Below are 22,036 nucleotides of genomic sequence, written 5' to 3'. Positions count from 1 at the left end.
TTTAAGAAAGTTCTGGCACATCCAATCATTAATCTGTTCAATGCACATATTTAATTGTTGTATTGGGCTATAGTTCCCTGGCGATAAGGTTATGTAAATTTGTGTGTCATCCGCATAACTATGGTAACTTATTTTGTTGTTTTCCATAATCTGAGCCAGTAGAAGCATGTAGATGTTGAACAGAAGAGGCCCCAGAACTGAGCCTTGGGGAACTCCGCACGTCATATTTGTATGCTCAGATGTATAATTACCTATAGACACAAAGTAGTCCCTATTCTTTAATTAGGATTCAAACCAATTTAGTACTGAGCCAGAAAGACCAACCCAGTTTTCCAATCGGTCAAGCAATATGTCATGGTCTACCGTATCAAATGCAGCACTGAGATCAAGTAATACTAAGACTGAAATTTTGCCACTATCTGTGTTTAACTGGATGTCATTAAAGACTTTAACAAGAGCCGTCTCAGTGCTGTGGTGTGGTCGAAAACCTGACTGGAAGGCATCAAAACTGTTGTTTAGCGATAAGAATAGGTTGAGTTGTTGAAAAACCACTTTTTCTATGATTTTACTTAAAAATGGAAGGTTTGATATTGGCCTATAGTTGCTCATTAGTGTCATGTCTAGATTGTTCTTTTTTAGGAGTGGCTTGATGACTGCAGTTTTCAGGGCCTGTGGGAAGATACCTGAGAGCAGAGATGTGTTTACAATCTGTAGAAGATCAGAAGCCAAACAATTCGAAACATTTTTGAAAACACCCGTTGGTAGAATATCAAGGCAACAGGAGGAGGTTTTCAGTCATGTTGGAATTTGTTTTGCGTGCACACTGTGACAACACATATCCTGTACTTGATATGGAAGCACTGACTGTTTGTCTAGTTTTCTGAATTTTGTCTGTGAAGAAGGAGGCAAAGTCATTGCAAGCCTTGGTAGACAACAGTTCAGATGCTACTGGTACTGGAGGGTTTGTTAATCTATCGACAGTAGCAAACAAAACACGTGAATTATGATTGTTTCTGGCAATAATATCAGAGAAAAAGGACCGCCTTGCATTCCTTAGTTCCAGATTATAAATGCGAAGTCTCTCTTTATAAGTGTTATAATGGACCTGGAGATTAGATTTTCGCCAACTGCGTTCAGCTTTTCGACACTCTCTTTTTTCTGTTCTCACAACTATAAAATTTCTCCATGGAGATCTTTTCTTACCAGAGACAGTTTTGACCTTAATGGGAGCAATAGCATCAATAACATTCGTAATTTTACAGTTGAAATTATCTACAAGCTCAGTGACTGAGGCCCCAGTGAGGGCGGGTGTAGAGGAGAAAAGCTGAATGAATGATTCACTGGTGTTTTCAGTGATATACCGTTTTCTGATTAACTTTGTTTGAACACTTTTGGGCAGAGAGATAGTGCCGTTAAAGAAAACACAGGAATGATCAGAGAGAGCAACATCAGTCACCACAACCTTGGAAATGTTCAGACCCTTGGAGATAATCATGTCCAGAGTGTGCCCCTTATTGTGCATGGGCTGTGTCACATGCTGAGTCAGTCCATAGCTCTCAAAAACACAACACAGTTCTTTGGTCCCTCGGTCCTGGGGGTTGTCAACATGAATGTTAAAATCACCAGCAATAATTACACGGTCAAAGTTAATACAGATTATAGACAACAGTTCAGTAAAGTCGTCAAAGAAGTTTGCACAGTATTTAGGTGGCCTGTAGATATTTAGAAGTAGAGCTTGAGGGGAGGATCTTAGCTGAAGAGCCACATATTCAAAAGAAGCAAAATTTCCGTAAGATATTTGCGTACATTGGAATGAGACATTAAACAAAATGGCGACTCCACCTCCTTTCTTATTCACTCTATTCTCACTCATAAAACTGAAGTTAGGGGGGGCTGACTCAATGAGAACAGCAGCACTGTTATTATGGTCCAACCAGGTTTCAGTTAAAAACATAAAATCAAGATTGTGGTTGATAATAAAATCATTGATTAAAAATGATTTTCCTGCCAAAGACCTAACGTTTAGTAAGGCTAGTGTTAGTGCGTTTTCATTTTTTGGGACAGACTGTGGCTGACGAGGAATGGATGCAAAATTTGCAAAGTTTGCAGTTCGGTGCTTATTCACCATTCTTTTTCTATTACCTATCACAACATAAATTGTGGAAGAATCTAATACGCAGGGCCCAGGCTTGTCTTGGAAAAAGTCATGAGTGCTACTAGGCATGCAGCCTGGACCCGCCCATATCAGTTAATGCTTACTGCATTTTGCACACAAGCATCCTTATCAGTTTGGGGAGAAGGAATTAACTGCCGTCCTTGAGGGGCCGAGGTGCCTGGCGTTTTTACGATGGGAGAAGGAAGGGGGGCATACTTGGTTCCAGCATTTACCAGCTGCTTCATCTGGTCAGTGAACTCCAACATGGGGATGGGGGAAAGAGGGGAGAGCGACGTATCCTTAAAGAGGTCCTCAAAGCTTTCGTGGTTGTCAAAGGGGTTTGAGGAGTGTTGGACCGGTGAGACGGGGGGTTGAGATTTCTCATCTCCGCTCTCTGGTCTCCCATGGTCAAATCTTTGCTCAGGTGGGGGCTGTGGTGGCTCACTGCCGCACTTTGTTGTGTCTTCCTCTTGTTTTGGTTCATCTTGTCTCGTGTCCTTGGCCAAGGCAGCAGATGTGTGGTGCAGAAAGTAAAGTAGGCTAGAGGTGAACAGCTTTACTCCTGGCTTGTTAAGGAATAGTCCATCTGCTTTAAAAAGATGTCTGCAGCCACAGAAAATGTTAAAATTGTCAATGAACTGCATAGAATGGTTGTTGGTACATGCAGTTGATAGCCATCTGTTCAGTGCCAACAGTCTGCCGAAACTCTCAGCTCCTCCTCTGACTGGCGGTATAGGGCCACTGATAAACACCTTTGCGTTTAGGGAGCTGACTGTGTTCAGCAGATTCATAAAGTCACGATTCAGGACTTCAGACTTTTGCTTTACAACATCATTTGACCCGATATGCAGTATAATGTTCTTCACAGTTGGGTGTGTTGCTACAATATCTGGGATTCTTTGGGCCAAGTCAGACACCATATCTTTGGGAAAACAGAGTATTTTGGTGTTTTTACTGCTTTTTATATCTTTCACAGCAGAGTCACCCACAATCAGAGTTTGGGGCCCAGTCATTAGCTTTCCCTGTAGCTTTTTACTTTGCAGACTGACACACACACACACACACACACACCCTCTCATAGAGCACCTTACCATGCAGACTGACACACACACACACACACACACACACACACACACCCTCTCATAGAGCACCTTACCGTGCAGACTGACACACACACACACACACACACACACACCCCTCTCATAGAGCACCTTACCATGCAGACTGAATCACAGGGTCAGTCCCTGTCCTGTCACTGCAAGCCTCTCATGCTTATACATCCCTCAGTACATTCATGTGGATTTATTATCTAGTATCTTTCCTTTTATTGTCCATATTATTCATGTGGATTAGTTATTTCATCATCCTGTTTGTGATGTATGTGTATGTTGTCTGTGATGTCTTTAAGCTACTGGGACCTTGATTTTCCCCTTGGGGATCAAGTATCTACAGACCCTTTCCAAAAAATTAGAATATCATGGAAATGTTTATTTATTTCCATAATTCCATTCAAAACGTTAAACTTCCATAGATTATAGATTCAAGGCCCACAACTTAAACGATTTCAAGTATTTAGTTGTTTATTTGTACATAATTTGGGCTTCCAGCTTATAAAACCCAAGAAAACAGGATTTCAAAAAATTAGAATACAGTGAAGAAATCATCATTTACTTCTCAGTGTTTGCAGAAAAAAAAAATTAGGATCACATTAAATCAATCAAAATATGGTCTACCAGAATGTTTTAGAGGACTTCATGATTCCTTCTGCTGAGGATCTGTATGGAGATGCAGATTTCTTCTTCCAGCAGGACCTGGCCCCTGCCCATACCACCAGGAGCACCAAAACCTGGTTTGATGCCCATGCCATCACAGTGCTTGACTGGCCAGCCAACTCACCGGACCTAAACCCCATTGAGAATCTGTGGGGTATTATCAAGAGGAAATGCCACGGCGCAACGAGGCAGTGATAAAGGCAAAGGGATTCCTTACCAAGTATTGAAGATTGACGTATCGTTTTTTAAGTACCATATTTTGATTGATTTGATGTGATCCTAATTTTTTTGTTCTTGCAAAAACTGAGAAGTAAATGGTGATTTCTTCACAGTATTCTAATTTTTTGAAATCCTGTTTTCGTGGGTTTTATGAGCTGGAAGCCCAAATTATGTACAAATAAACAACTAAATACTTGAAATCGTTTAAAGCGCCCATATTATGACTGCTTTTCAACAAGTTAAAATAGGTCTATGAGTTCCATAAAACATGTTTCTGAAGTTGTTTGCTGGAAATAGCTTGTAGGAAAAGATTCTTACCTCCTTCTATTACCCTCTGTTTCAGTCCCTTTCAAAGTGTTCTGCAACATTGCCATCAGAGCTTGAGATTATATGCTGCCACAGGTAAAATCATCTTTCCTACACTACATGTTTGCAATGTATGATTGCAGACAACATGCCATTGCAGATACTTACCTTATGTTATGCAAAATAGGTTATAAGACAGCTGCAGCAGCTGGATGAGAGTCCTCCATGCATGATTTTAGAGTTTGCCTAAATGTGTTCTCGCTGCAGAACGCATGCAACATTTACAGGGCTGACTACGGTCCTCTACAGCTACGGGGGATAGAGCAGTGAGTTTTATCTGTAATAAACTACTTGCATTCACTGTTCATACAACATAATATACTAAATATAGTCAGCCAATGCCACTATTTCGGATCATAAGTATTTCCTAAGCAAATACGCTATATTACACATAAATTAACATGAAACATTTTACATATACAATAAACATTTATTATCCGCTGTCAATGTACATATAAATATAGTGTTGAAGGATTCACTGAATCCAAATTAGAGAAAAGTGAACACAGACATAACAACCTAACAACCTGCTGACTACCAATGTTCAATGTCGTTACAGGTTTGTAGCCTATAGGAGCTTCGTGAGCTGGTGCTGGGGCTTCCTTGGTCGGAAGATACGGGTAGTGATTCCCTCGTGTGTGGTACTTCGGATCGAAAGATATGGAGGCTTCCATATCTTCTGTTCCATCGTTGTTGGGAGTCGCACATGCTCAGTACCTAGGTAAGGACTACTAGCCAGTCGGAAGCAGAATACGAGGGCGTGCCACGCTAGCAGCTAGGCGAGCATCATAATGTGTGTTATAAAGTGACCACGTTTGTCTCTGAAGTAAAGGCTGGACTACAATAGAGCTGTTTGGAGCAGTTTGTGAACAGTGTTTTCTGTTGGAGATGGTAAGTCCCTTTGGGGTGGACTTTGGGCTTTTTCACTTTGTAAACCTATAACATGCACAAAAAGATATATAACACAATAATGGAAAGGGAAAAGCCCAAAAAGCATAATGAGCACTTGTTTTGTTTATTTATTGTGTTAAAAGTACGGTGTCAAGTACAATGTAAATGTTTATGTGTTTGAGTGAGAGAAAAAAAAATAAAGTTACGGAATTTTGCCTCCGTCTTCACTGGTCTGGCTCTGCACTCTCCCTTCCTGGATTTTGGAAAGCTCAGTTTGAAATGAGGATCCCCTGATGATTGATGAGCATTCTCATTATAATGCAGTGCAGCCAAGTACAGTCTTGGACAGTAAAAAGAAAATCAAACATGAAAACAATTGCAAGAAATGAGCATATGTTCTCAAAAAGTAAACAATATAACAATATACCTGCACAGCATTCCCAGATATGGATAGACCACGTTTTTAGGAGCGAACCGTAGGATGACGCTATGGAACGCCTCCAAAGAGGACGTCTGATAGTGGGGACTGAGCTTATCATAGGTAATGACCATAATTGCAGCTAATAAATATAAGCTCCCGATCTGGGTTCGGGGGGCAGAAACTGTAATCGCTTTCAAGAATGAACTTAAAACTCTTCTATTTGATAAAGCTTATAGTTAGGGAGTGAGGAGTTGCAGTGTTCACCTGCTTCTCTTCATAATTGTTAGATTAATAATACATAACAAAGTAGAGGGAGGCAGGCCAGCCAAGCCCGATCCGGCAGGGGGAGAGTTCTAAGCCCGAAAAAGCTACCTCTCCTTATGACCTGTCTCTCTTAGTTACGCTGTTATAGTTACGCTGTTATAGTTCTAGACTTCCTTCCTTCCTTTGACACACTGAGCTGCTCTCTCCTCTCCCTTTCTATTACTATTACTATTTGTGTGTATCCCGTCCCAGAAATGCTTGTTACTAATCCTAGCTTCTGGGGAGTTTACTCCCCGGAGTCCTTATGTTTTTTCCCCCAGCGTATTTCCTTGGAGAACGTTGGCACCAAGATCCTGGTTCCAGCTGTCGCCGTGGTCCTGCTGCCCTCCCTGCTGAGCTCAGCGGTGCCCTGCAATGACATGCTGCTTCCTGCTGAACCCTGCTGCTTCCCGCTGAACCCTGCTGCTTCCTGCTGAACCCTGCTGCTTCCCGCTGAACCCTGCTGCTTCCTGCTGAACCCTGCTGCTTCCTGCTGAACCCTGCTGCTTCCTGCTGAACCCTGCTGCTTCCTGCTGAACCCTGCAGCTTCCTGCTGAACCCTGCTGCTTCCTGCTGAACCCTGCTACTTCCTGCTGAACCCTGCAGCTTCCTGCTGAACCCTGCTACTTCCTGCTGAACCCTGCTGCTTCCTGCTGAACCCTGCTACTTCCTGCTGAACCCTGCTGCTTCCTGCTGAACCCTGCTACTTCCTGCTGAACCCTGCAGCTTCCCGCTACATCCAGTCACTGTTCCATTATTAATGTGACTATTATTGCCACTGTTCATCACACTCCCAACCGGCCGAGGTTTCTTCCCAAGAAGGAGTTTTTCCTCGCCACTGTCTCACTGCTTGCTCTTGAGGGAATTACTGTAATTGTTGGAATTGTTGGGGCTTTGTAAATTATAGAGTGTGGTCTAGACCTACTCTATCTGTAAAGTGTCTCGAGATAACTCTTGTTATGATTTGATACTATTAATAAAATTGAATTGAATTGAATTGAAACCAGCTGAATGAAACAAATCTGCTGAGAGCCATTTACTCTTTTCGCTTGTTTTTCGAATTGTATGGAGGCATTTTGGGAAGAGGGGTGTATGAATATCCCGAACGTGGTTCAGGAGGGAGGTCCATTTAGCCACTCTCTCCGGCCCAGTTTTGGATGATGCAGCTGTCCAATAGATGTGGTTTCTGATGGCTGGAATCCACCTCTTTACTTTTTGACAGTCCTTTTTTTTTTTCAAAAGTTAGCCCAAAATTAATGTGTTGTCATGAAGCATTATGTGTAGACTTGCCAGGTATAGGCCTACAAGGTGCTTTCAGTATGTAAAAAAAGCCCACCAATGCATTCAGCAAATATTTATGCAATTTCCCCTCACTTGCAACAAAAGGTAATATACCTTTCTCCATGTGCCAGACATCGTAGAATTGTGTGATGTTTTACTCTCTCAGGAATTTCGGAATTTGTGGGTGGCGGTCGGTGACGATGCAATCGATGGTTACACCCAACAATGACAGGCTCCTCTTCAGGCCCTCTTTCTCCATGTATGAGCTCCCACCAACCTCATTGCTATGTCCAAAAAAGCATAAGTATGGATCCATATTTAAAATGTGTGGCATTGGAAAAATATATAACAAGAAAAAGAAAACAGTAAAATTTCATTTGTCCTGCCCACCTGAACCAACTGGAGATCGACAGCAGTGTTGGTGTTGAGGTGCATCATGGTATAGCTACCATATTTTGCAAAGTGGCCTGTGAAAACATTGTCACAATCTTGTATTGAAGTGTGTGGTATGTGTTTATAATAGTCTATTAATTTACAATCAAACATATCCTAGTCTTATCATTTCCAAAAATATACCTGGAGAGTCAGCCCTCATGTCGCCACCGAGTATGAATTTAACTTGGCTGAGCTGCTGCAGCATCACCTCCTGGGACTTCCTCCAGGTGTGGACTATAGCTGGTTCCACAAACATTCTGGCATGCCGACGGAACGTGTCCTACAGAAATATCTGCAGACGCATTGCCTTGAACAACTGATGGTAGACAAACACGACAACAGTTTTTTTACAACATGAAACATATGCCAGATACAATAATGCAGCAAGTTATTATTTACTCATTCTTCATTTACCCTTTAAAGTGAAGAACGAGGCTCCACTGATGTACACTGCAGCAGAAAGCTGTACGTTCCCAGCTGGTGTATTATCCAGAAGAGGCTGGCTTTTCCAACTTCGGGAATACTCACAGTACTTGCAAAGCTGTTCCACTGATAAAAATGTCCCCAGCCTTTTGGTCTCAAACTGCTCCATCAGACAGGTCTCATACACTATGTATTTTCTAATCGCCTGTGTGGAAGTGAATGCAGCATCTCTGGGGGAGGGAGGGGGGGGGGGAAAACTGTTTCAGCAATAACTGAACAATTTCACAAAAGCAAAATATAGCAGGACTGCTGAAATACACAATATCCGTTTCAGCAAACAAACTGATAACTGATAATATACATTTAGACAAAGACATTTCTGTAACTCATGACATGACTGTTGACTCTGTCAAAGTTGAGACTGAGTCTGCAGGGTCATAGGTTATGTCCGTCCCTTGAGAAGTGATAATTGAGCTCGCCTTGAAAGGGTCCTCCTCCTCCAGGCGAGGTCTCTTAGACGGTTGCTTTATGGGTGTTGAGCTTAGATAAGGGAGTGGGGCTATGAAGGGATCAGTGGATGTGCCAAAATCCTTGCAGGACACAGTAGCCTGGACAGCTGTAACAAAAATATATTTCCTATAATTAAAAGGCATTCTTAGGAGTAAAACATGACAGCACTGCCATAGTATAAATTCACAGACTGATCTCATGAATTGGTGTATCTATGTCACGCCAATTTTTATTCTGTTTTTGCATGTTATCAAGACGCATAATCGCATTTTTGCGTGTATATCAACGCAAATCGGCCGCCATTGACCAACATTGCGAGTTAATTTCCTCCGTAGCAAGTAGTATAAAGGAATGGGGGAACACAGGACTTTCACCTGGGAGAGCTGGGTTCACGTTCCGCGTGTGGTGATTTTTCAGCGTTTTTTTTAAAGTTTTTTTTTTAATAAGCCTTACCCAATGTTTCTTTCCTAAACCCAACCATTTATTGTTTTCCTAAGCGTGTTTTTGATGTTATTTTCCATGTTTTTGTCACTGTTTTGTTACTAAAGTCTTTCGCTGTGTTCTTTTCCTAAACCCAACCATTTTTTTTTTATTTATTTTTTTAACAGGCGTGTGACGTTGTTCTCGCGATAGTAGTACGCTATGCTCGCGATAACACACAACGTGGCGAGGCCACGTGGTGGGTATGTTTACATCAGCTGTATACAGCGTAGGCATACACGTGGATAGCTGAAAATGCGTACAATAACATGCCATTTGGCTTTATGAAAGTGGCGTGTATATTTACGCAAAGTCATGATGCCATGTTGAAATTTAAGTACTAAAGGCTGCAACAGCTCATTGTAACATTTGATCAAAAGGAATAGTTTCTTTAAAACTACAAACCTTCACTTTTGTAATGTGAACAAAGAGTCCTAGAAGAGAGTTGTGTGCCAACACTTTGTATTTGAGGGGGCTCAGTCTGGCAGCCGATATCTTTTGTGGCTGGTAACTCCAATGATGCACTGGCCTATATAAAAAAGAGAAATGCCATCAACTTCATCTTTTAGAATGTATTTTTTATTATGCCAACAGATACATCAAGCAAAAAAGTATCACTAATAAATACACTCCAGGAGAAGAAACTCATTAGACAGAATGGTTGGCTTCGAGTGTAAATAGTGCTGTGATGTAGCAGTCTAAACCATACACTGGTTTTGCCCTAGACAACGCTAACATATTCCTGTTTATAAATATAATATTATAAAATATTAACAAATGCATTATTTGCGCAAATCCCCGAAATTATATACGGCGGGGGATGTGTATTGCTTGACCGACTGAGTCTCCGGGTTTGTATGTGGACACCATGCTAATGGCTAAAAGCTAGCGGTTAGCGTTACCTTGTACTATGTGGCAAAACACTAGCTAGCTACAATGTTAGTTTGCCAAAACACTTCTTGGTTAGTTTGTGTAGTTAGTGTAGAGGGCTGGTCGGATAATAGTTATACATTCCAAGTTCTTAGCAACACCATCCGGCGGCCTAGTGTGCCACGGACACGCCGCTGTCAAAGTGTGCAGCCTCTGCTGAACCTCTACAGCGGGCCAATAGTCTATTAAACTTACCGGGAGTTTTTGGTCACACTCCGCCACTCACGACCACACACACTTGTTGACTTGATTTGTGCGCAACATATTACAGTATGGGAATATTTTAAAAATGCATAACTTTCGAAAGTTACCGTAGCTGGTCAATGGCTTTGCAGGAGAAACTATGCTGACTGAAAACTAACTAGAAGCTAATGCTAGCGGTTAGCTACCTCGTTCTCAATGGCAAAAGACTGCTACAACACACACAAGTTCACCCTAATGTATAAAAGAAATTGTATAGAACTACTTACATGTCCCTCGTCTGCAGGTATTCCACACAAAGTTGGAATTGCGCACTCTTTTAGCAAAAGTTTCTTGGCTAATCCTGCCTTGTACTGACCGAAGTTGGAGAAACAGTCCGTCTCAAAGTGGTTAGCACAAACCTACATTTTTTTGCCAACTGTAGCAGGGACATTGCCTTCAAAAATGAATTCAAGCCATGCCGCTCTTCCAGAGGTGTCAAGTAACGAAGTACAAATACTTCGTTACCTTACTTAAGTAGAAATTTTGGGTATCTATACTTTACTGGAGTAATTATTTTACAGCATACTTTTTACTTCTACTCCTTACATTTTCACGGAATTATCTGTACTTTCTACTCCTTACATTTTAAAAATAGCCTCGTTACTCATATTTCAGTTCAGCTTGTTCATCGTTCAATAACACACACACAAAAAACCTATCCAAATTGCTCTATCCGGAGAGAGTGAATGTGATTGTGGTTGGATGAGAAGTATAAACATAGTCATTCCGACAGCCTATTGGTTTGTACGCGATCCATCAAACCTGCACAGACCCAGTGCTAATACGCCACCGGTGCCTTAATGCCCGTTATCTACCGGACCGAATAGCAACGCGGATTTCGGTGCCTTATTTAGGAGCCACTTAGATGCCTGCGCTTCTCTCTGATGCTCCGAAAATGGACGTTAGAGGGAACTGAAACATCGCGGCATGGGACGCTAGTTAACACTACAGTTGGCAGCAGCTAATGTTAGCCTAGCGTTAGCTAGCAGCTGGAGTAAACATGATAAAATGCTGAGAGCTAAACGGTGTAAAAGTGTGTTTGTATTTCACTGGAGAGGATTCTAACACCAGACTATAGTTGCCGGTGTCTGAAAAACACAGACACAGAGATGTGTCACCTTTTTCAGCCCTGAGTTTGCAGGTACGATTTTAATATAACATTATTATAGTCATATGGTTTTGTCCCCTCTTTTTGGGGTTACGTTTTTGTCCTTAATGGCATTTTTCCCCCTTACATCAGGGGTCGTCAACGTTTTTTTTAAACCAAGGACCCCTTAACTTAAAGTGAGATGTAGCATGTAGTTTTCTCCAAGTTTGTATGCATAAGGAAGCACCAGAGACACAAATGAACACCCGAAAACCCAGAAAAAGTGATTTTTTCATAATATAGGCACTTTAAGTTGTGGGCCCTGAATCTATAATTTATGGAAGTTTAACGTTTTGAATGGAATTATGGAAATAAATAAACTTTTCAATGATATTCTATTTTGGAAAGGGTCTGTATCTACCTATCTATTTATCTTTTTTTTCAGACAATTGGAACCACACTTAAGATGGCTGCGGGTATGTGCTTAGGGGAAGTGCTGAGGGGAAGTGAAAGAGGCGGTGAACCGCTAAGGTAACACAGCCCCAGCCTCATGAGAAAAGGGGAGGAAACCCTGAAAGTGAACGAGTTCAGTCAGTTGAGACTCCATTTAGAGTCTAGAGAACAGGATGACGACACTGAAGGCTGAGGCAGGGTGAGTGTTAATCCAACATTTATTATGTTACTGTTAGCTTGCAGCACTGACTTCATGTAGGGCCTTATGGAATCTGTCTTATAGCTTTTTAAATTCTCAATTTCATGATTCCCTCCCTGACAACTGACTGAGTGCTGGCTGGTTTTATCGTACTGTATACTCTGTGTGTGTGTTACTTCCTGATCGTTGTTTCCTGTTTTTGACTCCTGAACAAACTTGATAAATGTTGTGTGCTCACAGTCAGTGTTCCTGTTTGACCTCTCAGACTGACTTCAGATACGAAGATGAGTGATTTGGAGGAAGAGGAAGACGGAGCAGAGTCTGTAGTATCTAGCTGTCTGTCTATGAAGAGTGACCAGTCCAAAGATTATCCTCTGACCTTCAAAAATGAACCTGGACCCTCAGACACAAAGTACGGAGCAGAGTCTGTAGTATCTGGCTGTCTGTCTATGAAGAGTGATCGGTCCAAAGATCCTCCTCTACTCTTCAGTAATGAACCTGGACCCTCAGACACAAAGTAAGACCACTGATACTAACTCATTTTATGACTCAGTTGCCAATGCTACGTTTTTGTTGTTACACATTCACACATTTGTTCATCTTCCTCTTTGTATCTGTGACAGCTGTCAGTGACCCAGAAAATCTCTCTAATCTAAGAGGACTAATACACACTTTAAATCCTCCTAATTATTGACAGTAGCAGCAGGTTGTGTGTTTAGAGCTTCATAAAGGGCTAAAAAAAGAGCATGTATCAAAGATTGAAGCAATATGAATAAAAAGCTGTTGGTGTTTGCAGAGTTGAGGACAACAGACAGAGAGCAGAGTCTGTAGTATCTGGCTGTCTGTCTATGAAGAGTGACCGGTCCAAAGATCCTCCTCTACTCTTCAGTAATGAACCTGGACCCTCAGACACAAAGTAAGAGACTGTTTTACTGTCAGCTGACCTGATGAAGATGAAGACTAAATGTTCTGCTAAAAGATTAATATTCATGATGCAGAACTATTAGTTCAGATACTGTTTCTAACTCAGATGGATCTCTTCTGGCTTTTAAAGCCGAATGTTGAAGTTACTGTAAAGAGTTTTTTTAACTATTTAAAATCTGAAAATGTGCCTCAAATGTGGTATTTATTTTCTCAAAATAAAAAAAACTGCCTCTATCATTTTAGTGATGAAATGTTTTCACAGAGAGAGGAAGAGGAGTGATGTTTCTGAGGAGGAGCAGCCGTCCAGATCCAGAACCAGAGCTGGACTGCAGACAGCCAATCAGAGCAGCTCTGACCAAAGTAAGTCTGTCCATCTGTCTGCTGATGTCTTCATGTCTGAACACACCACTGGTTGTTGTAATACTGAGACATGTGTTGAGTCAGACAGCATAGATTAGGGCTGCACAACATATCGTTTTTTATCATTGATTAGCGTTAGCTAATGCAATACACAGATGAAGAAAGACACTCAGATTATTTTGTGTTAATTACAAGGATAATTTAAGGAAGTCTTTTTTTGTCTTTTATATTCATTTCAATTTCTTTAATAAAAGAAAGTTGGAAATCATTTCCTTTTTTTGATTTTTAACTCAACAAGCGTTGTGTAGTATTTTATCAGAATATTGAACACTTCACGTTTTTGTGATTATGTATCATATATATCAATATTCAACAAAGTTATAGCATAACATGTATTCTCCGTGTATATTATGCTTCAGTAGTGAAGACATCTAACATTAATATTGTTACAGTTTATGTCCATCAGAAATTTAACTGGGTTGTTTTCATATTGTTAATAAAAATAATCATCGGATTATCAAATTTTCTCTTTCTTGTTCTGTCTCTCACCTTTGTACTTTTTTTAGTGAATGTTGGTCATCAGAAACATAAGATCAGGCTGAAGGAGACATATGAACGTGTGACTGAAGGAGCTGAAACAGGAAGTAGAACCCTTCTCCACAGGATCTTCACTGCCCTCTACATCACAGAGGGACAGAGTGAAGAGGTTAATACCCAACATGAGGTGAGGCAGCTTGAGACAGCTTCCAAGAAGAAGACCCTCCATGACTCTCCAATCAAGTGCTGTGACATCTTTAAAGCCTCACCTGACCAAAAGAAACACATCAGAGACGTTATGATGATCGGCGTCGCCGGTGTTGGAAAAACCTTCTCAGTGCAGAAGTTCTGTCTGGACTGGGCCGAGGGTTTGGAGAACCAAGATATCAGTCTGGTGATTCCTCTTTCCTTCAGGGAGCTGAACTTGATCAGAGATGAGCAGTACAGTCTTCTGGAGCTGCTCCGTGTTTTCCATCCAACATTACAGGAGGTCCCAGCAGAGCAGCTCGCTGGCTCTAAACTTCTCTTCATCTTTGATGGCCTGGATGAAAGCAGACTTTACCTGGATTTCAACAACAATGAGGCTGTTTCTGATGTCACACAGAAGTCATCAGTCAACGTGCTGTTGACAAACCTCATCCAGGGGAAGCTGCTTCCCTCGGCTCTCGTCTGGATAACTTCCCGACCTGCAGCAGCCAATCAGATTCCTCCTGCGTGCGTTGATAGAGTAACAGAAGTACGAGGCTTCACTGATGCCCAGAAGGAGGAGTACTTCAGGAAGAGAGTCAGTGATGAAGAGCTGTCAAGCAGAATCATCTCCCACATCAAGACCTCCAGGAGCCTCCACATCATGTGTCTGATCCCAGTCTTCTGCTGGATCACTGCTACAGTTCTGGACCACATGTTGACTACAGACCAGAGAGGAGAGCTGCCCAAGACCCTGACTGACATGTACTCACACTTCCTGCTGGTTCAGACAAAGAGGAAGAAGCTCAAGTATGCTGAGGGACATGAGACGAGTCCACAGGAGCTGACGGAGGCTGATGGGGAAGTTCTTCTGAAGCTGGGGAGGCTGGCGTTTGAAGAGCTGCAGAAAGGAAACATCATGTTCTACCAAGAAGACCTGGAGCGCTGTGGTCTGGATGTCACAGAGGCCTCGCTGTACTCAGGAGTTTGTTCAGAGATCTTCAAAAGAGAGAGTGTGATCTTCCAGAAAACAGTCTACTGCTTCGTTCATCTGAGTGTTCAGGAGTTTCTGGCTGCAGTCTACCTGTTCCACTGTTACACCAACAGGAACACACAGGTACTGGTGGACATCCTGGGAAAACACTATGTTAGTTCATCCCTGGATGTCTTCCTGAAGAGAGCCATGGAGAAATCCCTTGAAAGTAAAAATGGCCACCTGGACCTGTTTGTGCGCTTCCTTCATGGCCTCTCTCTGGAGTCCAACCAGAGACTCTTAGGAAGCCTGCTGGGTCAGACAGACAACAGTCCAGAAATCATCCAGAGTGCCATCAACAACCTGAAGGAGATGAACAGTAAAAAGATCTCTCCTGACAGAAGCATCAACATCTTCCACTGTCTGACGGAGATGAACGACCACTCAGTCCATCAGGAGATCCAAGAGTTCCTGAAGTCAGAGACCAGATCAGAGTTCCTCTCTGAGATCCACTGCTCAGCTCTGGCCTTCATGCTACAGATGTCAGAGGAGGTTCTGGATGAGTTGGACCTGATGAATTACAACACATCAACGGAGGGACGACAGAGACTGATTACAGCTGTGAGGAACTGCAGTAAGGCTCGGTAAGTCCAGATGTGATTATCATTTTAAATCAGTGTGAAGCTGAGACAATCAATATTAGAGTAAACATACAGTCTTTACACACATGAACAATATAAAACTTACACACTATAAAAGATAAACCTGCTTATTGTAAATGATTCTACATGTTAGTCTGCAAATGTAATTTTTGTCTCAAACGCTGTGAGAATGAGACAATGATGATCTCTGTGTTTGTAGCTAAAGTATTATAGTATTATGTAATCACAACAGACAGCGTTTTTACAGTGTATACAGAGTCAACAGTATGTTTCTATAATGTGTCTATTTTATATACAAACAGACATTTATTATTTGTGATTTGTTGAACTAACATCACATGAAGTTTAATCTTTTTCATAATAACTTTCAGTTAGTTATTTTTATCATATATTTATGAGCAGATTCTGAACTATTTCATTTTAAGGAAGTTTCTGTTAATTTTCATTTTATTTTATACAATATCTATCAGGGCTGGTTTAAATTGATTTTTCATTGTCATTTGAACGATCCAATATCGATAGATGAAATCCAGAATGGGTTTCTGTCTGTATTATATATGAAACTACCTAAGGACCTAAGGAATCCATTGGTATCAACCATGTCATGCTAGCTTCTTCCTAAAAGGAATTTTTCCTCGCCACTGTCGCACTAAATGCTTGCTCTTGGGGGAATTACTGGAATTGTTGGGTCCTTGTATATTATGAGTGTGGTCTAAACCTACTCTATCTGTAAAGTGTCCTGACGTAACTCTTGTTATGATTTCATAATATAAATAAAATTGAATTGAATTGAATTGAATAAAAAGTACATTAAAGGGTATCTACATTTTTTTCAACCTTGCCCCCATTTGCCCATGCATTTGTGTCTAACAGACTGATGTGACCAAACATCTTTGAATTTGGTCCAGTATTTAGGGATATCACAGTGACGAGCCGGTGTGAACCAAGCTACAATGTAACCTAATGGGGCAATTGTGAATCCTTGCTTTTTGTCCAATAAACGTGATTCTTTTTTGCTACTGACAGGCTCAGATTGTTGCTAAAAGTGTCTGACAACATTATAGATCTAAGGTCTTGACTTTTTGACTGAAGACAGTGGTGTGGAGAGTGAAACACGAGTCGAGAAAAAGTTGTTCAGGTAGTCTGTTGTTACTGAGTAGGATACAGAAATCATAGGCAACTGTTATCTAAAAGATTTTCAGTGCAATGGCTCAATATTTAAATGATTTTGACAACGTGCAATCACTTTCATTGGACAAAAAGTAAGGTTAAAAATTCCCCCATTAGGTTACATTGTAGCTTCATTCGCGCCTTCCGTCATTGCGATCTCGCTCAATACAAGACCAAGGTTAAAAAAAACGGTATTTAACTTTTAATGTAACTGCTTTGGGGTAAATTCTTGATTAAAACATTAATACTTTAATAATAGAGACGGAGGCTCGTCCAATCGGAGGGGAAAACATATCTCTGCTCTGTTGACTGGTATTTTGTGATCGTTTCCTCCTCTTTGTTCCATCTGCTAGAAAACAACAGAAACATGTCTAAAAGCTGCTCTGTGGTGATATTTTCTAACAAAAGGCTAAATAACCCAGAAGTTAATAGTCCGTAAGCTGCCGACCTGAAAAACTGATCTGGATACAGAGGTGATGAATCAGTGGACAGAATGAGAAGACTTTACAATCCCAGGAAATTAGAGGCGATATGAATGCAAGTCTGCAGTCTGAATTTTTAAATAAAAAAAAATCCAGAATGGATCTCTGTCTGTATGGCATGGCGTTTTTTGAAAGGGGTCCCGTGACCTCTCACCTCAACATATCTGAATCTAACATCAGACACTTGTGAATGTTTTTGATCAAATGTGATGTCTGTTTTTTAAGTATAAAACTTTCAGATGTGATTATTCTTTAAATGTTGTTTATTATCTGTTATCACAGGATTATTACCTGTGCACTGTCTGAGACTGACTGTGAAGTCGTGGCCTCAGCTCTGAAGTCCAACCCCTCCCATCTGAGAGAGCTGGATCTGAGTTACAACGACCTGAATGGTTCAGCAGTGGAGTGTCTGTGTGCTGGACTGCATAGTCCAAACTGTAGACTGGAGATTCTGAGGTCAGTTCATCTATTGTGCTCACATACAGTGTATAACTCACTAGGGCTGTTGGAACAAATTCCGAAAGTCAAATATAATTTGAATAGTAAAAAAATCAATTCTATTTTAATGCTGAAATTACTATTCAAATGTGATTCTTTATAAATATGTTGGCTAATGTTTTTCCAGATTTTTGCCTTGGCCTACCCGCATGCTTTTTTTGTCACGTCTGATGAACAATCAGTTATGTTTTTAGGACTAGGTGAAACAATCACCTGCTAAATACCTGAGGTATGAGTGGTGATGATATATCCATCGGAGTGGTTTCCTCACTGTGGTGGTGACAGGGCTGGTTGAGTGGAATGAGAATGGGGGTTTTAGATTCATTGGGTTCATCAGGTGGTCACCCTTCTTCACTGGTGTTTCAATGATAGGCCCACGACACCTCCAGACGGCTCATTGGCAGCAACTGGTGTCCCAGGTGTGCCCCCCCATCTGCTTTCAACCCTTACGTGCCGCAGGTGTTATTAGGGGTCCAGGTGGACTCACCCCTTTTCACCCATAGCCATCGACTTGCTTCTTCTGCTGCACATGAGAGGGCTTTGATGGTTTGGCGAAGGGTTTGGCCTCGCACTCCCAATTCCTTAAGCAGCCTGATGGTTGACTTGCCCATGAAGAAACTTCAGTCAAGCTTACAAACCTCGGGACATCGGTCCTAGCCGCATCACTGTCGTGCCAATAATGACATTAAATCAAATTGTCGTCCAATATTGCTTAATTCAGTCATGATTAATTATCATGTTACTAACTTGATTTGTTTACAGTAGATATTTAAACATGCTGAGAAGGGATTTCATATACTGTATAACCAAAAGTCCAGACTCAACATATAAACACAATCGTTTTGTCTGAATTCTATCTGCACCGGGGCTAGTGAGGCAGACCGACCGGGGTGTGCTAGCTAACTAAATTAGGATTAAATTAATCGTCTATCTAAACACCTAACGTTAACGTTACTAGTGAATTTCTTTATGGGTTAGCTCAGCGCTGCTTTTATTCGTGGTCAAAACAATGATGCTACTAATAACTTAATGAACGTGTTGAACGATGTTGTAACCCTATAATGTTACCCACCAACCATTAGCATTAACGTTAGCTAGCACCAGCACATGGTAGTAACTTTAAGAGGGATTCATATTAATATGTATCAATATATAAGATCTCTGCTGTACTACTGTGTTGCAAAGTGGCATGTAAATAATCACAAAATGATGCCGTGTGGGGAAAAAAGCAAGATTACAGTTATGAGTATTTCTTTCAGTGTCATTGTATGATTTGCAATTACTCCTGAACATATCATATAAAGGTTATAAAGGTTATATGATACCACTGACGGAGACTAAAGGAAAACGTCCATTGTCAAAAATAAAATAACAGATTTCTCTGGGTTTGTAATTTGGTGGAAACATTTGGGATAGTGTAACACAACTCATAAATATATATATATATATATATATATATATATATATATATATATATATATATATATATATATATATATATATATATATATATATATATATATATATAAAAAAAAAAAAAAAAACATACCTATATATACCTATATATATATATATATATATATATATATATATATATATATATATATATATATAGGTGTATATATAGGTATGTTTTTTTTTAGACATTTTAATGCAGAAATGTTACAAATTGTACCTCTTAAATATTCTGATATCTTTTAACAGGAGTTAAATATAATAACTTGTTTGCTTCTGTTGTCTCTCCAGACTGAGTGGCTGTAACCTGTCAGAGAGAAGCTTTAAAGCTCTGTCCTCAGTTCTCAGTTCCCAGTCCTCTAGTCTGAGAGAGCTGGACCTGAGTAACAATGGCCTGCAGGATTCAGGAGGGAAGCTGATCTCTGTTGGACTGAAGAGTCCACACTGCAAACTGGTGACTCTCAGGTCAGATCAAGAACAATATTCTTTGAAAACACAGTATTGAAAAATATTTGTATGTTTCCAATGTATTTTATTCTCATTTAGAATCACTTCAAAAAGAATGATTCAGATTCATTTTACTGTAATTTTAAAAGAATACAACGAAATTCCATTGAACCAAGTGAGGACGAAGCTCAAGCAATACATTTGTTTAAAAAATGAAACATGACATATGAACTGTGGCTGAGATTCAGAAATAATTAATGTTTTAATATCATACAATATTGGAATTTGTTTATTCCTGATTATACAACAAGTAGATCCGTCCAGACAATCTGATTAGATCAGATCAGCTGTTAGGATCACATCAGCTGTTCGCGGAAGTATGGTAGCTAAATCTATCCATGAAAAATATATTTCTTTAAGTAGATATAGTTTTAACCAGATTAAGTTAGCCAAGCAGTTTGGTGTTTATGTGTGCGGTTATGTTGTTTGGAAAATTCCATGATCTTTATCGTTACAAAGCTAACGATAGCTTAAGATGACTGGCTGACTTACATTTAAGAGGGAGGGACTACAAATCCTCTCTGTTGTTTTTCTTTATTTTGAGAGTGAATTGCCCCACAATATGAATACAGCTTGATAATAACTTTTATTTAGTTGGTAACCGTTGTTGTATAATCACTTTATTACACGAGACGGTTTGATTTAACATATTACTTCAGCCAGGGCCTCGGTCCTAGAAGCAATAATGACGTTAAATCAAACCATCTTGTGTAATATTGCTTAATTCAGTCATGATTAATTATCATGTTTCCAACTTGTTAAGAGTAGAGCAGCAGTTATTTAAACATGCTGAGAAGGGATTTCATATACTCTATCACCAAAAGTACAGACTTACATACAAACACAATCATTATTTGTCTTCTTATGATATTTCTCTAAACGTTTAGCTTCATTAAATTTAAAAAGCCCTGCTTATGTAAGGATTTAAAATTTAAAAATTGGGAAATCTTTGAATGTTTTCAAAACATTTTGTTTTTATTTATAATATGTCGTAAAGCACGAAGTATGAACTATGGCTGAGATTGAGAACTCTTACGTGAATTTGGATATCTGATGTATTTTTACTCCTCATTCAGTCACAATAAGTTATCATGTTGCAACGTATTTATAAAAATATAGCCAGAATTTAAATGTTTAAAGGGATTTTATATTCTCTAACACCAAAAGTCCAGACTTAACATTTAAACACAAATGTTATCTGTCTTCTTCATTACCGTCCCTCCAACAAAGCTCTGTTAGTGTGGTTTATTCATCATTAAACGTACAATATGTAACTTTCTGCCACTTGGGACTATGGGAAGTTGCGTGGAATTATGGGAGTTTTAGTTTTTATTGTTAAACACCATCCCCGATTAGAATGTATCTGTTCACGGACGAATTTAACCATTCAAGGTTATTCATGTTACGTTGAGTAATGTTTATTCATGTCATTCTAATAAAATAGCTGCAGTTTCCCCCACATAATGTTTTTCTTGATTGGATTTGTATTGGTAGGTGACCAGTTAGCTAGTGAGGCTGCAAGCTAACATTATCTAGGAGCCAAGGGCTGCATTGGGATTGGGTCCAGCCGGGTCCCGCGGAACCCAACGCAAATCTCGCTGGAGCTGGCGGTTTGAACTTTGCTGCGGGCGGGAGCGGGCAGCTAAAAAAAAACACTGTGGGATCGGGATGTGGCCTGGAACCCTCCCACAACAGCAGACACCATAGATATACATGTATACTGACTGACTATGTAGCCTACTGCATATGAGCAGACACCAACAGCATGTCTGAGCCTCCCAGAAGGGGAGCTCGGAGGCTCTGTCCACATCCTCTGCTCCTTCCTCCCCCTCTTACAGCAGCAACACCTGCCTTCTTTCCCTGCATCTTCTCCTTATTAGCCTATGAAATTACGTGTTTTCTTATGGGGGACGGGACACAAAATCAATGCTTCTGTAGTATTGTGCGGGCATAAATTCTCAGAGTTTTGCGGGTGCGGGCGGGAGTGGACATACACATTGTGGGAGTGGGCGGGAGTGTTACAAAGACGTTGCAGGTACAGGCGGTAATGGTCAGAAATTCGGCGCGAGCGGGTGCGAGCGGGATATAGAAAACAGTCCCGCGCAGGCTCTACT

The 22,036-nt window shown here is 40.5% G+C and overlaps 1 protein-coding gene across 1 annotated transcript in view; it reads left to right on the top strand.

Annotated features, from left to right (window-relative positions):
* Positions 1-22,036, top strand: part of LOC114552340 (protein NLRC3-like) — a 211,249-nt gene that overhangs the window by 182,006 nt on the left and 7,207 nt on the right. The window contains exons 5-8 of the mRNA XM_028573031.1: positions 12,586-12,685; positions 12,965-13,084; positions 13,355-13,452; positions 14,019-15,792. Coding sequence (XP_028428832.1) covers positions 12,586-12,685; positions 12,965-13,084; positions 13,355-13,452; positions 14,019-15,792 — 2,092 coding nt within the window. The remainder of the gene's footprint in view (positions 1-12,585; positions 12,686-12,964; positions 13,085-13,354; positions 13,453-14,018; positions 15,793-22,036) is intronic.

Source organism: Perca flavescens, chromosome 3 (assembly GCF_004354835.1).
Source record: "Perca flavescens isolate YP-PL-M2 chromosome 3, PFLA_1.0, whole genome shotgun sequence".
NCBI lineage: Eukaryota > Metazoa > Chordata > Actinopteri > Perciformes > Percidae > Perca > Perca flavescens.
The sequence above is the reverse complement of the archived record's forward strand: the minus strand, read 5'-3'. Positions and strand labels throughout refer to the sequence as shown.